We start from the raw sequence: 22539 nt of genomic DNA, 5'->3' as shown, positions 1-22539 counted from the left end.
ACAGAGAATGACTCCTATTGGGACACAATACTGTCGGACAAATAACATTAACTCATTTACAAGTTGTATTAAGTTTAGCAAATAAGGGAACAGATAAATAACATTTCAATGCAGAAAAAAAAGCAATATTTCGATTCGGGTTTTGTCCACATATAAGCCGCACCGTTATATAAGCTGCAGGGTCGAAAAATGGGGAAAAAAGCCGCGGCTTATAGTCCGAAAAGTACGGTAGTATATAACGCCACACAAATTCAAGAGAAAATAATATATCCTCCTTACCTCTCCTTTACTCTGAGGACCAGTGGTTTTCCCGGTCTGCTTGGGGCCGTCTTGTTCCGTCTGATTTGCATTTTGAGTCACATTAGCATTCTGGTCCAGTTTGTTTTTCTTCGTTTTGGAGCTCTTGGCCTCAGTCTTCTGACCTCTCTGGTTGGTGACCATCGTCCAGTCACCTGACTCTGATTGAGGGGCGCTGTTTTTGTTGCCTTCTGAGCTGGATATCTTGCTGTTTTCGTTGCCTTCTGAGCTGGATATCTTGCTGTTTTCGTTGCCTTCTGAGCTGGATATCTTGGCGTTTTCGTTGCCTTCTGAGCTGGATATCTTGGCGTTTTTATTGCTTTCTGAGCTGGATATCTTGCGGTTTTCGTTGCCTTCTGAGCTGGATATCTTGCTGTTTTCGTTGCCTTCTGAGCTGGATATCTTGCTGTTTTCGTTGCTTTCTGAGCTGGATGTCTTAGCGCTCACGTTGCTTTCTGAGCTGTCCGTTTTAGCGCTTATGTTGCCTTCTGAGCTGGACGTCTGAGCGCTTATGTTGCCTTCTGAGCTAGATGTCTGAGCGCTCACATAGCCTTCTGAGCTGGACGTCTTAGCGCTTATGTTGCCTTCTGAGCTAGACTTCTTAGCGCTTATGTTGCCTTCTGAGCTAGACGTCTTAGCGCTGTCAGTCTTAGCACTCAAGTTGCCTTCTGAGCTGGACGTCTTAGCGCTTATGTTGCCTTCTGAGCTAGACGTCTTAGCGCTTATGTTGCCTTCTGAGCTGGACGTCCGAGCGCTTACGTTGCCTTCTGAGCCGTCAGTCTTAGCACTCAAGTTGCCTTCTGAGCTGGACGTCTTAGCGCTCATGTTGCCTTCTGAGCTCGACATCTTAGCGCTCACATTGCCTTCTGAGCTGGACGTCTTAGCGCTCACGTTAGCAGGAGAGCCCATCCGCGTCGTCTTGGATGTGACGGACGCTCGTTGAACACCGCTCTCTCCTGTGACCGATTCACCGGGCTCCACGGCAGACGGACTCGCGCCTGTAGAGGCGGCCGAGGAGTGAGACTGGCTCTCGAGGGAGGACGGACCGTCGTGGAGGGAGGATGGGCCGTCGTGGAGGGAGGATGGGCCGTCGTGGAGGGAGGATGGACCGTCGTGGAGGAGGGAGGATGGACCGTCGTGGAGGAGGGAGGATGGACCGTCGTGAAGGAGGGAGGATGGACCGTCGTGGAGGGAGTCCTGCACGTCATACGTCGCACTGGCAAAACTGTCACTGTCGGACGAGCGTCTTCCTGCCCGCCGCTTCTTCGTCTGACCATGTGTCAGGGAAATGTGGGACAGGTCGGAGGTCACCTGTTGTGCCTCGGATGACACGGGGGCCTCAGTCTTCTTCTTGGACTTCTTCTTCTTCTTTCTCTAAAGTAGGACCAAATGGCAATGATTGACAATTATTGAAGATAATTGAGGCAAAGATAACAAGAGGAATTCAACCCTAATGAAAAAACAAAAGGTTAAGACATGAACACGATCTCTCTCCCACAGATGATTACTGGGCCTACAACAGGACTTTCAATAAGTAGCCTACAGTATAAACAAGCTAGTTAGCTTGAGGCTATGATACAGAATGCTGTTCTACTCTGTGGATATGTGCTCTTTGTGTAAACAAATCAACTAAACTGAGGAACAGGCAGGATATATGATTTGAAAACATTTTAGAAATGTGAACTAGATCAGTCTATCATCATCAAAACAAGAAGTGTCCTTGAAAAATCTTTAAACAGAGATGGACTGAGTATGTTTGGCACCCAGTGGCCATGAGGCAATTGCACCATGTTAAAAAGATTAAACTAACTTTTACTTTTGAGTCGTTTGTTCGTTTTATAAATGTCTACTAATAATTATACTACTGAATATAGTATTTATAGCCTCTCTCTCTCTCTCTCTCTCTCTCATATTGTATGTACATTACACTGCACTTCTTTGCACTCCGGCTAGATAACTACATTTCGTTGTCTGTCTGTTTCTGGATGTTGAATCCAAAGTGACTTTGAGTGAAAATAACAAATTTCTGGGTGAGTGTTTAACAAATAAGTGGCCCGGACTTTATGTTTAGGCAGTGGTGGAAAGTAAATACTAAGTATTTATATTTTTTTACTTAGTACAATTTCAAGCTACTTGTACTTAACATGAGTATTTTCATTTTAGGGAACTTTACTCCACTACATTTCAAAGCCTGTCAACTTCAAGAGGACATAATCAGAGCAGCATAACATACCACTTTAACATAACATACGGTTATCCTATAACCATAGTTATATGAGTATAGCGAGCGCTCTGCGCTCTAGTGGAACATATCCCATATCCAGTCTAATACTGAATACATTTCTTCACATGTACACACCCATCCGCCTGGCCACACCCCCATCCGCTCCTCTACATAAGCAGGGATGTGGCCATACTAACAGCTCCTTCCCAAGTCTTTCACCACCGAAGGCGAAGACCACGGGGTCCTCAGTGAGTCAGCGCAGAGCACTCGCTATACACATAACTATGGTTATAGGATAACCGTATGTTATATATCGTAAGCTTACGCTCTGCGCTCTAGTGGAACACAGGAGCTGAGCAGAGCGGAAGCTCTACAAATGTACCCGCTGAGGCCCCCCACAACAATCAGAACCGGGGAGGACCCAAGCCCCCGGACCCCCCTAGTGGAGGACGGGAAGGAATCGGATACGACTGTGCGAAGAGGGTTTAGCTGCAACTCAAAGAGCACAGGGTGAGCAGATCGTGGGACTTACCTTCCCACAGAAGAACCCACGACTACACAGGCGCGCAACCCACATGCCACTAGGGAACGAACGGGAAGGGGGAAAAAACGTTACAATCCCTAATATCACGGGGTCAAGGTCAAGAACCCAACCCTGTGGCAAGGCCGTAGCAGCGGAGCGCGAAGGAGGACCCAGCCCCAAGAAGGGTCAGGACCCCCCGGAAAAAGGGAGCCTGGTGAGGCCAACGACGCCGCAGCAGCGAGACCCCACCAGGCGGTCACTAGTGACACCACCCCCCACATCGCCAGCGTATCGGACATGGCCCATCCAAGAGCAGGCCCTTCTCCCCTACAGCACGCCGCCCTGAAGCACTCAAATAGGCTACACCCCCACAGGGGGACCAGGCAGCGGACCGGGGAGACAACCCCCAAAGAGGTTGATCCCTCAATCCAGGCAACAGGTCAAAAGGACTCGACCTGTGCCTGGAGCACTGCGGACTAGACAGGCGCCTAAGGGGTCTGCTGAAAACAGCACCCCGGCGGAAGGGGCGTTCAGTATGCTGTGCACCATGTCGCAGCCTCCACAAAAAAAACCCGACCCTCTAGAGGGACAGAGGCAGAGAAGGCTGACACGATTGGCAGACGTCATGAAGGGTGCGGGGGCACACTCGCAGGCAGACGGGGTCAAGCCCGGCCTAACCCGAGAGTCGACCTCCGCTACCAACACACCTGGAAAGCAACCACCACCTAACAGGAGGCGGTTGTTCCTATAACCCCCCCAAGAAAAAACTCCAAAACACAACTGCGGGTATACACCGGCTATACAGCAGTACAAGTGTTTCAGTTCTCAAGAAGGGGTTAACCCAGGCCAACGAGAACGAATCCGGACCTGGGCCCGGCGGACCGGGACGTACACAGGGATGCCAGAGGGGTACAAGAACCACCTCGACAGCCCCCTCCCAGCCCCGCCAAGCAGGAGAAGAGAGGGGCGAAAAAAGAATGGAGAAGGACCAGGCTCCTTTAGCACAGCGCAAGGTACAACACAACATGGACCAAGCAATAGTGAAGGATAATACGCAGTGACATAACCACGAACACCTCCATAACATCAACCCCTGCAACGCCCGGGCCAACCCGGCATTTTCCCCCCGAAAAAGCACAAGTCCTTCAGGGTACCAGAACAGCAGATCTGCGCCCCGGCGGACAACGGGTTAACTGACCTGGTCCGGCGCGACCAGAACCAGTCCTGTGTCCTAATCACGCCACCATCCCCAGTCCTAAGAGGGGGGTAGGTACGTGTGTCGATCTAAAACATCACAGAGGGCACCACCAAGTCGGTCAGAAACATAAAAGCACCGCGCCCGGTGGCCCACCCCAAAAGCGTGAGACCCCTCCGCCAATGCTTTGATCTATTCCGTTATCTCCCCCCAGAGATGAACGAGAATTCATCGAGACTAACCTAGTACACTGGCGCTCGGAAGAGACAAACATCCTAGTTGCCCCATAAAAACGCTGATGAGCAACCAAGGCGCGCAAGCCCATGCGTGGTTCCACACAGAAGCACCCAGGGCCAGCACTATGTACACGTCGAGACCCAAAACATATCAATGGTAATTCTAACAAGAACCCAGATAACGTTCCCTCCAAGCCGCCTGGGAGAGCGGCAGGAAGCCGGCCAAGAGACACAGATATGGGTCCCATATGACGCGTCCGAGGGAAAACACCCCTGTCAACCCTGCTCTGTATAAAAGAGAGACAGGGAACCCCCAGAGAGACTTCCCACGTGAGTAATAATTGAAAAGATATATGTAACATTGAGCTACGTGACCAAAAGCTCAAGACATATATATGCAACATATGCAACTGGTCCTTAATGCAAAAAAGACCAAGTGCATGACCTTCTCTCGCTCTCGAGCTAATACAGCTGTCCCTCTGATTCTGACACTGGAAGGGACATGCCTTGACAAAGTAACATCCTACAAATATCTGGGCATATGGATTGATGACAAGATGGCCTTTGATGTTCATATTGGGAACCTACTGAGAAAACGTATACCTAAACTGGGCTTTTTCTTCCGTCTAAAGAAATGTTTCCCGTCTGAAGCCAGGAAGAGAATTGTGCAGAGTTCCTTTCTGTCTGTATTAGACTATGGCGATGTGAATTGATCTATATGCATGCTCCTTCCTCCCTGCTTAAAAAGCTGGATTCTGCGTACCATACTGCCATACGTTTTGTAACGGGTGCAGGCTCTCACACCCACCACTGCACTCTGTATCAGTCCTTAGGATGGTCCTCTCTGTACCAAAGAAGACAATCACACATGTTGATTTTTATCCTTAAGTCATTGCTAGGTAAGCTGCCCTTATATATCTCCAGACTTCTGTCCTTTTATACTTGCTTTTTTAATACCAGATGAGCAGCAAATGGGATGCTTTTAAATGTTCCTTTGATGCAGTCAGAGCTCCTTTTTTATGGAATACGCTGAAAGTAAAACTTTGTCTAGAGGCACTTCCTACTGTAAATGCTTTTAAAAGGTATGCTACGATTAGCCCTTCACGAAACATGTAACTGTTTTACCTGATGCTATTGTTGATGTGATTATGCTCCTTGCCACTGCACAAATGACCTTCTGTATTTATATTTGAATTATATGTTTTTTGTTTAATGCCCTGTTTTATGTTGAAACGTGTTGTGTGCCGTGTTGGTCAGGACTCCCTGGAAGAAGAGATCTTGTATCTCAATGGGACATTCCTGGATAAATAAAGGATAAATAAAATGTTAAAAAGCGCAGAGCAGAAAACTTCTTAAGTTCTCACGCACCGCATAACTCATCTTGACAATAACAGAGGTCCACAACATGGAGCCTGAAAAGAACTCACGGAAGTCTCACAACCAATAGAAACGCGCCCAGTGACGTACTCTATGGCGGGGGGAATTCCGTGACCCACGTGCCCAAATATGGCGTGGGACCAGGGAACTCCCTCCCCCCCCTCTCCCTACCCTGTGACGCACTGACCCAACAGCGTGACAGGAAGCCCGAAGGACAGGAGGTCCAACCCCCTGACCAATCAGAAAAAAGGGGAGGGAGGGTTTATCAGTTCACCCCCTCATGACCCCTCACCCGATACGATGCAATGACAAAGCAGAGCCATGACACCAGTCATAGCGTGCTACATGAAGCGCATTTATACCTGTTTAAGGTAACAGCTTCACATTCTGCACGGCAGCCACAGACGATATCCTCGCCTGTGCAAAAAACTGGTTTTATATATGGCTTCAGGCTCATGTGCGAACCTGCCACCTGAATTTTTACACCTTTACCCTAAAGGAAGAAAAAACACAGACCAAGAGAGGGGCCAAAGGCCCTGGTACAAGAGCTTACACATGTAACTTATGTAGGCCAACACCTGACCCAGTTGTGGATCTTAAACGTGAATGCGATACACACAACCCTCCATCACAACAAAAAAGGGCAAAAGTATACTCTCACTACTGTAAGAGGAACACCGTTTTTCATGATGAGAGAAGACATAAGTCCTCGATTAAGTACTGGTCACAGGCCTTGCTAAATCCACATGACAGCGACCAAACAATTTTCAGAAAAAATTGCCTCTCTCTAAGCAAGAGCACAACCCCAGCAGAAGCTGAGGGATTTACACCGTATCCCCAAAACATAGTGAATCAACACACATTTTGTAAACAAATTCATATTTGAGGGGAGGGGGGAGGGGGCCCAGGGGCAACCCGGGGAAACCCACCCCTCACCACCTTACCCCTGATACGACGCCAATGTGTAGAGTAAGCTTTACATCATGCACACCAGCACAGCCGAAGACCTTGTTTGAACAGGCCCTGCTTATGTGTGAAAAAACTTGCCACTTGTTATTGTCATCATTACTCTCAAGTAAGAATAACAAGCTGAGAGAGGGACTCATCCCTCGATCACATGCCACTATGCACAGTATTGTAGGGTAACCCAGCCAGTTGTGGGCTCAGCCATGTTGTCTAAAGGTTACATGAACACACACAACTTCTCATCATACAACAAAAACCCAGTTCATTTTTACTCACGTAAAAAACAACGCTGTTCCTAGGTAGAGAGAAAGGCACAAGCCAGGGCGGCTAGGTGGCGCAGTGGGTAAGGCGCTCGCCACCAACGCAGGAGATGCTGGGTTCGAGCCCAGCTCTCTGCGTTGCTACCAGCTTGGCTGGTCATTCATACTAATACAATGGGCAGTATTAGGGGGAGGGAAGCTGGTGGGTGGGGATCGGACGTTGTGGACAGCGACTCCTACAGGTCGGTTGGTGCGCCTGCGCAGTAGAATCAGGAAGCGCCGAGGGCGGCGTGTCCCTCCCACGCAGACCCTCGCGTGAGACACGTGATGCAAGGCTTCGTCCACATTGCAGCCGGCTTGTGGGAGGCATGGCCTAACAACGTTCAAGACAGGAGAGGGTAGAATTGGACAATACGAAATTGAGGACGGGAGAAAAATTGAAAAATGGGGAGAAAAAGTAGATAAAAAAAAAAGAGAGAAAGGCACAAGCCTTGGCCAACACTACCCAAGCTATACAAAGCGACCAAGACAATTTACACACAGCACATGTCGTATCTCTAACTAACGATGGTAAATTAACTGGTGCAATTTTTATCGATCTGAGCAAAGCTTTCGACTTAGTTGACCACCACCTACTTCTAGATAAACTTCACTCTGTTGGCCTATCACGCAATGCATTACTCTGTTTTTGGTTCAATACATACCTTCATAATAGAAAACAATGTGTTGTCATCCAAGGGTTCCAATCGGATACAATGGTCCAAGAACGTGGTGTGCCGCAAGGTTCAACCCTTGGTCCACTTCTTTTTTCAATATTTATAAATAATATACCTTCAGTTTGTTCGGATTGCAGCGTTCATCTTTACGCAGACGATACAGTGTTGTATACATCCAGAAATAATGTAGCACAGATTCAATCAGCCTTACAATCTGACTTTAAGACACTACAGAAATGGCTTGCTGAAAATAAACTAATACTAAACAAAACCAAATCGTACTTTATGATTTTTGGTACTCGGAAAAAACTGAAGGCAACCGAATCTAAGGCATGCGTTATCTTATGTGCCGATAATACACCTCTGCAAAAAGCTGAACGCATCAAGTATTTGAGAGTATGGCTTGACCCCGAACTCTCATTCAATTTCCATATTACCTCTACTGTTATTAAAATGAATCGCAGCATTGGAGCCCTTTATAGAGCTAGACATTGTTTTTCCTTTACAGTTAGAAAGAAACTTGCAGAACAACTTATTTTTCCATTAACACTTTGAATGCCCAAACCGAGATTTCTCTGGTTTACCCGCGGGTTGAATGCCCATAACGAGAATATTTGTTTTTTCTCGTTATTTTTTTATTAGCGATCTGAATTCATATTTCATCAACCGAGTCTACCGTTGGTAAATCAGCCACCCCAGGCGTTCAGATGTGAAAAAAGCATCCCCTATCGTCTCCCAGATGGTAATTCACCCTTTTGGATTGGACTCAATGAAAATGCATGAGAAAAAAATACCCGGACTCCACATTTTACTTCTCACGCATGTAACTGGAGCCGATCAGCTTCATGCTGGACCCTCAGGACAGCGTGGTTACTGTGTTTTACAGTACATAGCATTGAATCAATAAAAGGATCGATTTTCGGAATGGCGATTAGGAATTGGAATAATCCATTTGGATACCATCTGATCTCAGGTAAGGAATCTATTTGACCAGTCTTAACTTTTTTCACGGATATAAGCTTTTCCCCTATAATGTGATATGGCTGTTTGACTGTAAGACAGATCAGGAACTGAGAGAATCGATTTTCAGCGCGCGGCACCAGCTTGCACACGTACACATATACTATCGATAATCTAGCGTTTATTTGAAAACGATTCATAAATAGGCCAAAAAATGACAACGTTCTAGAATATTACAGTACAGGGCGATTATCATGGAATCTCTTATTTTTTCCGTGAAAACGAGGGCTTTTCAAAATGCTATAAAACAGAAATGCGCCTCCCAAGCAAAGTGCAGAGCCGGAGGTAATGCCGGCGGGGATTGCTCAGCGACGTGAGCCCCTAATACGAAGCGCCGGTGGAAGTCAGAATGATCATCATCTTCTAGACACTCCGGTGGCGAAGACATTATCGCTGTATTTCCTCGAAAATAGTGAGAGAGAAAACAAAGATATAATGTCAACGTAGCTCCTTTCCAACTATTTCGGCACTAAACTCAAGTGGTGTATACAGACACTTGTCGGTGGTGAAAATAAGGAAGAAGCCGTTAGTAGGGATGCACCGATACCGATTGTTCAACTAACACAATCGGCCGATACCGATATTTGTGGCAAAAAGATTTAATAAAAAATGTATGGTACTACTGTATATTTGTATGTCTCTAAATATTTTGATGAATTGAAAATGGAGGACCCTTATGTAAAAAAAGCCGAAAGTCTTTTTCTGGTCTTCATCCTCCAGTCTTAGCACTGTTGTTGTATTGAGCTGTACTGTATTGTACCCATTCTGCAATCTGTTAATAAAGTTTTCAATCAATCAATCAGACAAATGTATAGAAAAGCTTTTATTATAACCATATAACAAAAAATGATATTATTGTTTATGAAAATGTGTTAGCCCTATGCTTGACTATTATTTTAGGCATGGCAACAAATAAAATAATAATAATAAAATGAATAAATTAAAATATTAAATAAATAAATAGGCTACACGTCGCTCTTTTTGTGTTACAAATTGTGCTCACCGATATCAACATAGGCCTCTTTACTTACTTAAAGAAAACATCAAGAAATATGTTTATGGTATTCCATCATGCCATGTGTTTTTTCATCTTCAACAGACTAACTTGACTAAAAAGACAAAAAAGTTTATGAGTTTTAAGAGTTTAAGAGACAGCACTCACTGTATTTCTCTCAAACAAAGCTACATGTTCTCCAGTAATATCTCCATAATCTGAGTTTGCAATGCATGCGTCGTGCAGCGTTTCCGTTAGAACATATTCGTGCCGGTCTGGGTGACCTGCAAGATTTCTATCCCCGGACATATTCCTGAAATTCCGGTCAGAGTTTTAAACAGCAGTCTGTTATAATCACATTTTTATGAGCTAACGAATTCCGTTATATTGGACATTTGTATTAATTACATCAAGCGAAGAATGAGAAATTGATTTGCAGAATCAAATTACTATCTCTCGCCTCCCAAGTTAGTGCGATACGCTGATCCAGCATCAAGCTCCCGCCCCACAGGCTTGCGCTGCAGCAGCTCTGTCACACGCACCCCCAAATGAATCTCGAGTCGACATCGCTTCACCTCGTTGTATCAGACATGTCACGCATATCATAATGTTCAACTTCACACACAGCAAACTGTAGTTGATCATCACATTGCCTCGTTTGCATGCAGAGAGCGAGAGGACGAGCCACATGCTCGTAATGCGTTTGTTGATTTCATTATAGCCTACATTTAGTTATAATCAATTATATGCATTACTATGTGACACGGCAGTCAACCAACAGTTGCATTATGATTAAAAAATGTCAACACTTACTCACCCCGTCTCGTTCTGCCTATCCGTTTTGTACCTGCGACTAGATCCCCATTGCATTGGAACAGGTGGACTTCTGCGAGGCTCGCAACGGTAGCAGCAGACTGGGGATGCTCTTTGTGGTTCAATCAATAAAGTGTACTTTGTGTACGTTCAATCAATGTTATCTCTCGTACATCATAGACGCTAGACTACTAGACTATAATGTCGTACCTCAGCCAGGAGAATTTAACTTTCCACTCGGGCCGCCGCCTGAACGCTCGACATTTGTTTATTTTCCGCGGGAGCATCGGCGGTCTCTGTGACTTCAGAAGACTCATCTTCGTTGTCAATGTCATTATTATTAGACCTGCTTGTGCTTGGTTTCATGAAATATTTGTTAAGTTTAGCTTGTTTGGCCATCTCTTTCTCTCGCTCGTATAGCTGTTTGTCGTTATTATGGTGGCCAGACAGGCTCAAAAAAAGAAAAAAAAAGATTCACATCCGAGCGGCGCCATCCGCGCTTTATTAGAGCGAAGCACAATGAAACAAATGTAATGACTGTTTCGTTCATCGCATAGGCTATTTAATTTTAGCCTATTTTAATACAATTCAAATAATAAAATTGTGCTTAGAGGAATTATTTCCACCGGACATTATGACCGGAGATATTTAAATATTCGGACTTCAACATATTTTGCCAGTCAAATACCGGTAATTACCGGCTAACGGAAACGCTGGCGTCGTGTCAGGTACAACATAACCATTTTGATTGACAGTCGATTCTGCCAATTACGTCACACCGCTAGCACCCACCTCCTGCTGTTCTTACCACCAATCGGCAAGCGTTTATTCGTTTTTTACTTCCGGGAAGTCCGCCATTGATTTTGACGAGAGCTCAACAACAAAGCTAATAAAGTTAGCTCACCGCGGCCCACGAGTAGATTACCAGCGCGCCGCAGGAGTACTAAACAAGGCATAATGATTTTACTGCAACAAATGTTATAATAAAAGCTTTTCTATACATTTGTCTGATTGAAAACTTTATTAACAGATGGCAGAATGGGTACAATTCAGTACGGGCTCTCTGAGCAAAGTAAGGAAGTGAGAGATATGAATGAGTAATGCTTGCTATGGTCGGGTAAATAATATGCTGATGTTGTTGAACGTGTAACTATAACGTTAATGCGACAAAACGAATGCCTTTGTTAATCATAAGTAACTTTGATGCAGTAGCGTGTGTGTGTAGGGGCGGCGTTGTGCACGTCACTTGACTGAAACTTCTCAAAGTTTGAACGTGTAGACCAGATTGACGAGACACAAATTGATGGATATTTATCGGCCACTGTCATCGGCAAATTTGAGCTTATCGGCCGATGACAGTCAACAAGGCACTTATCGGCCGATACCGATACCCGACCGATATATCGGTGCACCCCTAGCTGTTAGTATGGCCACATCCCCGCTTATGTAGAGGAGCGGATGGGGGTGTGGCCAGGCGGATGGGTGTGTACATGTGAAGAAATGTATTCAGTATTAGACTGGATATGGGATATGTTCCACTAGAGCAGCAACCTTTACTATCAAAAGAGCCACTTTTCCCCCGTCGCACAAAATAAAATGCTCAGGGTGCCGCACAACCTATTTACCCTTAAAATGAAGATAACAGTGTATAACATTTTATATATCCCCAAGCATACCCCACATTTAGCATAAAACGCCTGACGATTGCATATCCAAAGTAATTGGGATTTATTATACTTTATATTTATAGTATTTATGAAATTATAAAATGACAAAAAGAACATTATTGACATTTTATTGCTGTTTTTACAAAGGAAAACCTCAAACTCTTATGAAGGAGAAAACACATTGGCATCTGTAGACCCTTTTTAGTCCTTGCCTTATTTGTGGAAAATGTATAAAATAAAAAGTAGTCCACTTTGAAAAAAACACTGGCATCGTAGCTACTTTGAAATAAAATACAGAGCTGCAGCTCTATTTTAGTCAATCAATCAATCAGATTTATTTATATAGCACATTTCACATGACGCGTGTCAACCAAAGTGCTGTACAGAGGGTAGATACACATAGATACATATTGACAAGAATCACACTCCGTTTTATGGGAGGGCACACAGGCAAACACATAGGAAAACAGGGCATAAGTCAGTGAACGGGAAAGGCTAGTAGGTAGAAGTGTCTCGATTTGAAGGCATCTATCGAGGGGGCAAGCCTAATGGAGGTGGGGATGCTGTTCCACAGTTCAGGGGCTGCGATAGCAAAGACACAGCCTTATTTGTGGAAAATGTATAAAATAAAAAGTAGTCCACTTTGAAATAACACTGGCATCTGTACTTTGAAATAAAACCCCGAACTATGCAGGTATATTTGAGTCCTTCCCTTATTTGTGGAAAATGTATAAAATAAAAAGTAGTCCACTTTGAAAAAACACTGGCATCTGTAGCTACTTTGAAATAAAACACAGAACTGCAGCTCTATTTTAGTCCTTCCCTTATTTGTGGAAAATGTATAAAATAAAAAGTAGTCCACTTTGAAATAAATAAAACATATATCTGCAGCCTATACGCTTTAAAAAGAGTAAACATAAAAATAGGCCAGTTTGTATTTAATTATGACTTCAGTCCATTTCAGGTTGTTGGTCATCCTCTTGTTTTTTCTTCAGCCACGTACAGGAATCAACCATCGAGCCTGAACATAAAAAAAAAAAACATCAGCTCAGGTTCTAAAATAAATGTTTTTTTTGTGCTAAATAATAGCCTATTAAATGATAATGTTCTCACCTGTTTAATGTGATTTCTGTAGCTGAACAGCACTGCTGAGCTTCTCTATGTTGGGGCTGTAAGACGTGACTTTGATATTCACGCAGGACTGCAGACTCTCATCTGTGAGGCGCAAGCGATATTTGGATTTGATGTAGTTCATGTTTGAGAACACCTGCTCGCATAAGTATGTGGATCCAAAGATGGAAAGGACTCCAAATGCATACTTCTTCATGTTCACATAAGTATCGGGAATGGCATTCCACGTTTCAAACACAAGTTTGTCGGGTTTAGGGAGTTTTTCAATATCGCTCCATTTGTGCTCCGAGAGTCGCCTTCTGACGCGTGACATCTTCAAGATCAGCTGTCAGGCTCTTTATCAGCTATGTCGGCCAGTTCCATTTCAAGGGCGGGTTGACTTACTCCTGTGAATGCTGACGTGTTCAGCATGCATGGGTCGATGCCCAGGGGTGTGACGGGGAAGGACAGTGTGTTTTTTTCCTTTCTAAAATCAGAGAATCGTTGTCCAAATGCAGTTTGCATTTCGATGATCACATGCTGTAAGTTCTCACAATTGATGTGGTTGTGTGCTTCTTTTAATTCTCTCATGGAGGGGAAGTGAGAGAACAAACCTTTCTGCACAGCTCTGGCAAACACCGTCATCTTGCGCTCAAATGCCAAAACATTCTCCAGCATCTGAATGGCCGTGCTTCCTTTTCCCTGGAGACTTTTGTTCAGCATGTTAAGGTGACCTGTCATATCCACCATGAAGTGCAGCTTTTCCAGCCAATCTGGATGTTCCAGTTCTGGATAGATGAGGCCCTTGCTTTCCAGGAACGTTTTCACGTGTTCCAGACATGGAGCAAAAACGTTTCAGCACCTCTCCCCTGGACAGCCATCGGACTTTATTATGCAGCAGGAGATCCGAATATGTGCTGTCGACTTCATCTAAAAATGAACGGAACTTTCGGTGGTTTAATCCTCTTGCCATTATTTTGTTCACTATATGAATGACAAGGTCCATCACCTCCTTGTATTCAGGGGGAAATGTTTGAGCGCACAGTGTTTCTTGGTGCAGGATGCAGTGAACGTCAGCAGCTCTCGATCCAGCGACTTCTGAAGTAACGTAGTAAAAACCCCTTATGTCCTCTCCCCGTGTTTGGCCTTTTTTTTTATCCACTTTTTCTCCCATTTTCTATATTTTTCTCCCATCCCAATTTCGTATCATCCAATTCAACCCTCCCCTGTCACGAACGCTGTTTCTTGCCTCCCACAAGCCGGCTGCAATGTGGACTAAGTCATACATAGCACAAGGCCCCTCCGGTACTTGAGGTAACAGCAGTCGCATCTTTTCACCTGCGCAGCTCGATCTCTCAGTGGTGAGGAGTAACGCGTGGGAGGCTCACGCTGCCCCCGACACTTCCTGATTCCACTGCGCAGGCGCACCAACCGACCTGTAGGAGTCGCTGTCCACAACGCCCGATCCACACCCATCAGTTTCCCACCCCCTAATATGGCCAATGTGTATTAGTACGGACGACCAGCTAAACTGAAAGCAAATGTGGAGCGCTGGGCTCGAACAGGCGAGCCCAGCGTCTCCAGATTTCGTGGCGAGCGCCACGTAGCCGCCCCCGTGTTTGGCCTTTTAACGGTATCAACTGTATGATTTCTTCCTGCGGCCCATCAGAGTTCACGTATATGCATAACAGCGCTGTCTGTTCAATATCATTTACATCACTTGACTCATCACATGCTATTGAGAACGCTGGAGCTGAATTAATGTCTTCTATTTGTTGATCTGTGATGTTTTTTGCCATCTTAATGGCCCTGTCCTTGACAGTCTTTGCAGAGAGCGGCATATCTTTAATTTTCTGAACAATTTCCCTTTTATTTTTGAAGTCCGAGAATAGATGGTCGGATATTTTTATGAATGTTTCCTTCATATATTCCCCATCTGTGAACGGCTTCCCACGCTTTATTATCTCCTGAGATGCCACAAAACTAGCAACAGTTGTGTTTGGAGTCTTGATCCACTTCGTAAAAGTAATTTTGCTCTGGTCATTTTTTTCCGCAGCAGTTCCGAAATCGCTCTCTTTTCCTTTCATCTCCAGCGTGGTACTTTTCAGAAAATGCTGTGTTTATTCTGGAAATGTCTTTCAACATTCCATCTTTTGTTGTTTGCAAATTTATCACCACATATCAGGCATACAGGTAAGCCTGCGTCATTAGCCGTGAAAGCAAATTAATTTGTCCACGCTGAATTAAATCCTCTATTTTGCTCTGAGACTTTCCTTTTCTTGGATTTATCCATGGTTAGCTTACCATGGTCGGAAACGTAACCACCTGCAGACGACACAACAGGGAGAGGCGCGGGGGTGTGACGTATATTTGAGAGGACGAATTATTTTAGTTGACATAATATTTGAGTGGAGTGGACAAATTATTTTAGTTGACATAATATTTTAGTTGGCGAAATATTTTTTTTATTTCAGTGTCGAAGTATCACATCGACACAACATTTTTATTTTTATTTTTTTAATAGTCAGGGAGCCGCAGCTGATTGGCTAAAGAGCCGCATGCGGCCTCGAGGCCGCAGGTTGCCGACCCCTGCACTAGAGCGCAGAGCGTAAGCTATACGATATATAACCTTTAATCAGAGCAGCATAACTGGACCACATACCACTTTAACATAACCTTTAATCAGAGCAGCATAACTGGACCACATACCACTTTAACAGAACCTTTAATCAGAGCAGCATAACTGGACCACATACCACTTTAACAGAACCTGTAAGAGTTCAACGGCTCGAGGCTTGAACGCTCCCAAGCACTGGAATACAGTGACAAACATCATGTAGAATGTGTACTTTTACTTTAGATACGCAAGTACATTCAATAGCAAATAATTCTCTACTTTTACTTATGTCGAATTTGAATGGTTACTTTTACCAGAGTACTCATTTATATGGGTATTTCTACTTAAGTAAAGGAACTGTGTACTTCCTCCACCACTGTGTTTAGGTAATGAAGAACACGAGCTGGAAATTGAAGAACAGATTGCCGCTCGAGTAAAGTAAACAGTATACACAGGTGCAGTATACATAAGGTGCCCTAACTGTTGTTATAGTCATCCATGTTGGTTTAAGACTCACCTTCTTCTTCTGGTTGCCGGTAGATTCCTCAGAGGGTCGTTTACGTTCATAGTTGTTTTCTCCTTCCAAGGATGCTTCTGTAGACTTGACCCCTCTGTCTGGATCTGGAGTGGAAACAACATGGAGGTAAAGTGATTGCATTCACAAAACATTTTATTTAATATACTTTTTTTCATTAAAAGACAGTCGTGGTAAATGGTGCATTTATATAACAGCTGTATCCAAAGCGCTTTACAATTTAGTTCCTCATATTCACCTACTCACACATCGACGGCGGAGGTGACCATGCAAGGTGCCAACCTGCACATCGGGAGCAATTAGGGGCTAAGTGTCTTGCTCAAGGACACTTTGACACGCTGCCCGGGAGGAGCAGGAATTGAACCGATTACCGATTACCAGACAACCGCTCTACCTCCTGAGCCACTGTCGCCCCCCAGTGATGTTAAGAACCATCTGATATGGGATAATCCAGACGTGAATAATCTAAATCTCAACCATTCCTAGTCTCAGCAGAGCAAAAACAGTGCCACCTGGTGGTCAGATCTGACTGCCAACAACAAAAATGATTTTCATCACAAAGAATCATTTAGAAAGGTTGAGGAAATAATACTCATAAACCTCAGCTTTGTTTATTAGTCTACTTGTAGAATGTAGCCTGTCAGGGTGGCCTTCAGGTGTGTTCCAGAGGTCTCATAATGGGAGAGATGTTTGAGACAAATTAGGCTATAAACAGTATATATTATTATTAACTCATATACTATAATCTACTAGGGCTGGGTTTAAAAAGAAATAATAATAATAATTCCTGATTTGAACCGATCTTCATTTCAATAATCAAATCGATCTTTAAAAAGAATATAAATAATAAATTATTATTTACTTATATATATTATTATTTACCAGCGATGTGCTGATCCTACGAACTCCGTTCCCTCGGACAGTGCAACTGTGTCTGATCATTTGCCTGTTTGATAACTTGCCTGAAATTGGAGCTTGCCGTGAATGTTTTATGTGTATTTTATTGTAATGTTCTTTTTTATGTTGAAACTTTCTGCTGCCTTGCTTGGCCAAATCGCTCTTGAAAAAGAGATTTTAATCTCAATGATGCTTATCTGGTTAATTAAAGGATTTGATTGATTGATCATTTTAAAGCTGGTGCTTAACAGATAATATGCTGATCATTTTAAATCTAGTGCTTATCAGAGATGTGCTCATCATTTAAAATATGGTGTTTACCAGAGATGTGCTGATCATCTTTCAGGAAATCACTAATCGACTAACAATGTGAGTCGACCAAGACCAAAGCAAGCGATTAATCCCAACTAGTATTGGTCATGTTAAATACAAAAAACGACTTTCATGTAACTGCATAGTGGTCAGTTCTTCATAATAATACAGCATTAGCACTTTCATATCCAAGCAAAACTGGAATTGTAACTGAAATATACCTAACCAAATCGATATTGAATCAAATCGGAAATCGATTCCTTGATAATCGGAATTTAATCAATTCAGGAAATCAGTGGCAATAACTACCTCCACTTACTTCCCTCATATTTTTATATTCAGATAAAATTGTATTGCTTATATTTATGTCTTTCTACTATTACCCTGCTCATACCTGTACCTCCCCTCCCCCATGCTGCTATGACGCCCGAATTTCCCCAAGGAGATTAATGAAGGTATATGTTATCTTATATATCTTAATGGAGAAAAGAGCTTAATTGCTTTCATGGATATTTTCTTTGGAGGAAGAAAATCTTATTTTTAATATAAGATAGACCAAATCTGTGAAAAATAACTTTCCAGGACGGCTTGTCTATCGTAATAACCAACAGTCACACCGTGTCAGAAGAACCACTGTGTGACAAACCACTGTATCGCAAACCACTGTGTGACAAACCACTGTGTCACAAACCACTGTGTGACAAACCACTGTGTCACAAACCACTGTGTGACAAACCACTGTGTCACAAACCACTGTGTGACAAACCACTGTGTCACAAACCACTGTGTGACAAACCACTGTGTCACAAACCACTGTGACAAACCACTGTGTCACAAACCACTGTGACAAACCACTGTGTGACAAACCACTGTGACAAACCACTGTGTGACAAACCACTGTGACAAACCACTGTGTGACAAACCACTGTGTCACAAACCACTGTGTCACAAACGAACGAGTCACAATTTAAACCACCGTGTCACAGACCACCGTATAACAATACACTGCATCACACAATCATATTAATTAGGGCTGCAACGATTAGTCGACATAATCAACGATAAAAAATTGTCGACGATAAATTGTTGCGTCGATTAGTCATAATAAAAAAATAAAAATTTGCACTACCTATCTTTGTGAAAGTGGCTTCTCAGCTCTGGTCCAGCCAGCTGAAGACTTCTTAGCTTAACATAACAGACCGACAGTAAGTTTGGGGGAACTAATGGGATAACTGGGGATGTTGTTTGGTCCTGACAAGAGTCTCAAAGCAACTCTTGAGGTCATGCTCAATGTCCAATCTGTTCCTCTGCTCTGTCTTCAGCTGGACCAGAGCTGAGAAGCCACTTTCACAAAGATAGGTAGTGCAAAAAAAAAATATTTATATACCGGTAATTGTTTATCGATTAGTCGACTAATCGAAAAAATAATCGACAGATTAGTCGACTACCAAAATAGTCATTAGTTGCAGCCCTAATATTAATCATATTAGCAACAATGTGATGACCTGGCGTCTCCTTGGCAGGTTGGGTGGTCAGCCTACTAACCTGCTGTCTCCTTGGCAGGTTGGGTGGTCAGACGATGCCCACACTGACTGCAGAACTTGGCCGTCACCTCCACTGCATTATGGCCACAGCTGGAGCACAACATCTTCACGATTCAACAGGTTCTGTGTGATGAGTAATGATAATGTCACTCACATAGCAGTGCACAGTACATTGCTGAATAGTAGTCATAGTTTTTCAAGTTGTTTCATTTGTCACATAATATAAGGTACATGTACATTACAGTGAAATGCTTTGTTCTGTACTATGGGCCTCCTGAGATTGTGCTTCATGCAGTAAAAATTGTAAAAAGAATAAAGACCAAACACTACTACAAAATATACAATATACAAAACTAAAGTACAAAATGCAAACAAAATGCTAAAAGTGAGGTAGAGATGTAGTGCAAATATTTCAGTAATAAATAGATCAAATATGGTGTTTAAAATGTCTAAAGTTAATGTTAATAAAGGGGAGTGTTTAAAGTGAGTGTGTGCATGTGGGAGTTAAGAGGCAGCCAGGCAAAACCCTTTCACTTTCAATTCAGCAAAGTCGGTTACTTCAAGAAAATAGCTAACAAAGAACATAGTGTCTCACTTCTATCTCGTTCGCCTATGAAGCCTCTGACAAGCTTGGCCCTGCAATAATATTGCGGAGCAGCGAATGGGATTTTGACTGGGATTACATGCTATCTGTATGTCATATATGTAATGTATATGTCATATATGTTATGAACTAGGCAAAAACTGCATATGGCTCGCTGATAACAAACTATCATTACACATGGGCAAAACAGAGTCCATTCTCTTCGGTTCAAATAACAAACTCAGCAAGACCGACGGCTTCTCAGTTACAGTGGGTGACAATATTGTCACAAGGAACCATGAAATTACCTACCTGGGTTCCATCCTAGAGGCAAATCTTTCCTGTGACAAAATGGCATCCAATGTAATAAAAAAAAGTCAACCAACGAACTCGATTCTTGTACCGGATCTCCTCTCTGGTAAACAAGAATACCCTGAAGACTCTGGCAGGAGCACTCATTCAAGGGTACTACGACTATGCTTGCACCTCATGGTACCAAAGCACCTCAAAGGCGCTCAAAACAAAATTACAAACATCTCAAAACAAACTGGTCAGACTTGACCTTACTCCTAGAACCCACCTCACCCCTGCCCACTTTGACAACCTAGGATGGCTTAGAGTAGACGACAGAGTACAGCAACTTGCAATGGGCCTGGTCTACAAGATACACTACACGACCAAGGTACCCATGTACATGTCAAAATACTTCCCAAAGGTCAGCGAATACCACGATCACAACACCAGAGGGAGCTCCACAAATCATGTTAAACCCAGATTCGGCTCAAAGGGACTAAACATGTTTCGCAACTATGCCACATCAATGTGGAACGCCCTACCCAAAGCTCTAAAGGAATGTGAATCACTACCCACTTTCAAAATCACTCTCAAAGAACACCTACGGGAGACTGCAATTCGAAACTGGCCCCCGTAAATGTCCAAACCCAACCCCCTCCAATGTACAGTAAATGACCAAGTATGGCTTTGTCAATATTTCAATGTACAGTTTTGCTTGTACAGTGTCCGGTGTCCCCCACCCACCCCTCCTACCCTACCCAACCACCCCCCCCCCCCCCCCCCCGCCCCAGTCCAATGTACAGCCCCCCCCCCCACCCCCTCTCAAGTCTAGTGCTTGACTACAGTAAATTACCAAGTATGGCTTTGTCAGTATTCCAGTGTACAGTGTCGTCGTCCCCCTACCCAACCGCCCCCCACCTCCAATGTACAGCCCCCCCCCCATGTATATAATATATATGTATATATAATGGATATACACTCTTTTTCTGGACACTTTTTGTATCACAAACAGTACTGTATTTGTAAATCTGGTATGTCATACATGTATAGATGTAGCAGTACTGTCTATCTGTATGTCGTGTATGTCATATATGTCCCGATGAATTGAAAATGGGGAACCCTGATGTAAACAAGACGAAAGTCTTTCTCTGGTCTGCATCCCCTTAACAATTGTGTGTATTGAGCCGTACTGTACCCATTCTGCAATCTGTTAATGAATTGAAAATGGGGGACCCTGATGGAAACAAGACAAACGTCTTTCTCAGGTCTGCATCCCCTTAACAATTGTATGTATTGAGCCGTACTGTATTGTACCCATTCTGCAATCTGTTAAATAAAGTTTTCATTCATTCATTCATTCATTCAATGAATCAATCAATCCTTGACTCACTTGACTTTTAGTATAACTTTACGCAACAACCGCCTCCCTCACTCAGACCCAATGACCCTAAAGCGTCCATGTTTGTTTAATAAGCAATCACATTACAACAACACAATAATAGATGCTAGAGATCGGACGGAAATGTATTTTTAATTGGTAGGTAATAATGGGAGTTAGATTGGTTATGGGTTTATTATAATAAACAACTTTTAATAGCATCAACAAACTGCTCTGCCTGTTCGGATTCCTGTGTTAAAGCTGCACACGGGTGGCTACAGTATGTGAACATAATGCATTAAATGACATTAAATGACATTAAACCCCATGATGACATTAAACCTGTGTCGCAGCATCACGTGTTTGTTTACCTGCTGTGGGGTTAACTCGAGAGGGCTAACATCATGCTAGCTAGCTCTGCTGCTGTAACACAACACTAGTGTCCCCCGGTTGTATAATAACTTAGCAAAGCAAACCGATTTCCGATGTCTTGGATTTCTGTGTCGGTGTCTATTCTGGTTTAATAAACACCGTTATGCTATTTAGCGAAGCTGTGGGGACGCTATCCCTGCGAACGAGTCCATGTGTTTGTTTATCCCTCCTGGCTGACACCATTCAGGGTCGAGAAGATGTCCTGCTACTACTGTACCCCCTCCTCGCATCATTTGGGGTCGAGAAGATGTCCTACTGTACCTCACGAGTAGATCTTTGTTCGACGAGGAGTTGGTAGGGAGGAGAGACAACATGTCACCTGCTGCCAGTGAGTCCAGAAGCGAAGGAGAAAGTAAGTTTCGTTTCGTCTGAAAGGGGGCGTGGCGTGGCGTGATGACGTTCCTGCTGTACGCAGCGTGCTCAACGTGACTGACTGATTGATTGATTGATTGATTGATTGATTGATTGATTGATTGATTGATTGATTGATTGATTGATTGAAAATGTTATGAGGGCAGGCGGACGTTCCACTCTAAAGTTGCTTACTCG

At 43.6% G+C, this 22539-nt stretch overlaps 2 protein-coding genes across 2 annotated transcripts in view; both read right to left on the bottom strand.

The window, feature by feature from the left end:
• Positions 1-857, bottom strand: part of LOC311240195 (E3 ubiquitin-protein ligase rnf213-alpha-like) — a 128667-nt gene extending 127810 nt beyond the window's left edge. The window contains 1 exon segment of the mRNA XM_084328737.1: positions 280-857. Within this exon segment, the coding sequence (XP_084184863.1) occupies positions 280-441 (162 nt within the window). The 5' untranslated portion in view covers positions 442-857.
• Positions 449-22326, bottom strand: LOC311240410 (uncharacterized protein; the record flags this gene model as incomplete). The annotated part of the gene is made up of 5 exons (XM_084328996.1): positions 22252-22326; positions 19305-19426; positions 16533-16636; positions 552-1671; positions 449-456 (listed from the first exon to the last, which is right to left on the bottom strand). Exons 2-5 carry the CDS (start codon positions 19405-19407, stop codon positions 449-451), a joined length of 1335 nt encoding a protein of 444 aa, XP_084185122.1. The 5' UTR covers positions 19408-19426; positions 22252-22326.
• Between the last annotated feature and the right edge of the window lie 213 nt (positions 22327-22539).

The sequence above is a fragment of the Notolepis coatsorum genome (genome assembly GCF_963971535.1).
Source record: "Notolepis coatsorum genome assembly, chromosome: 14".
In the NCBI taxonomy this organism is placed as follows: domain Eukaryota; kingdom Metazoa; phylum Chordata; class Actinopteri; order Aulopiformes; family Paralepididae; genus Notolepis; species Notolepis coatsorum.
Note: the sequence above shows the minus strand (reverse complement) of the source record. Positions and strands in the feature narration are given on the sequence as shown.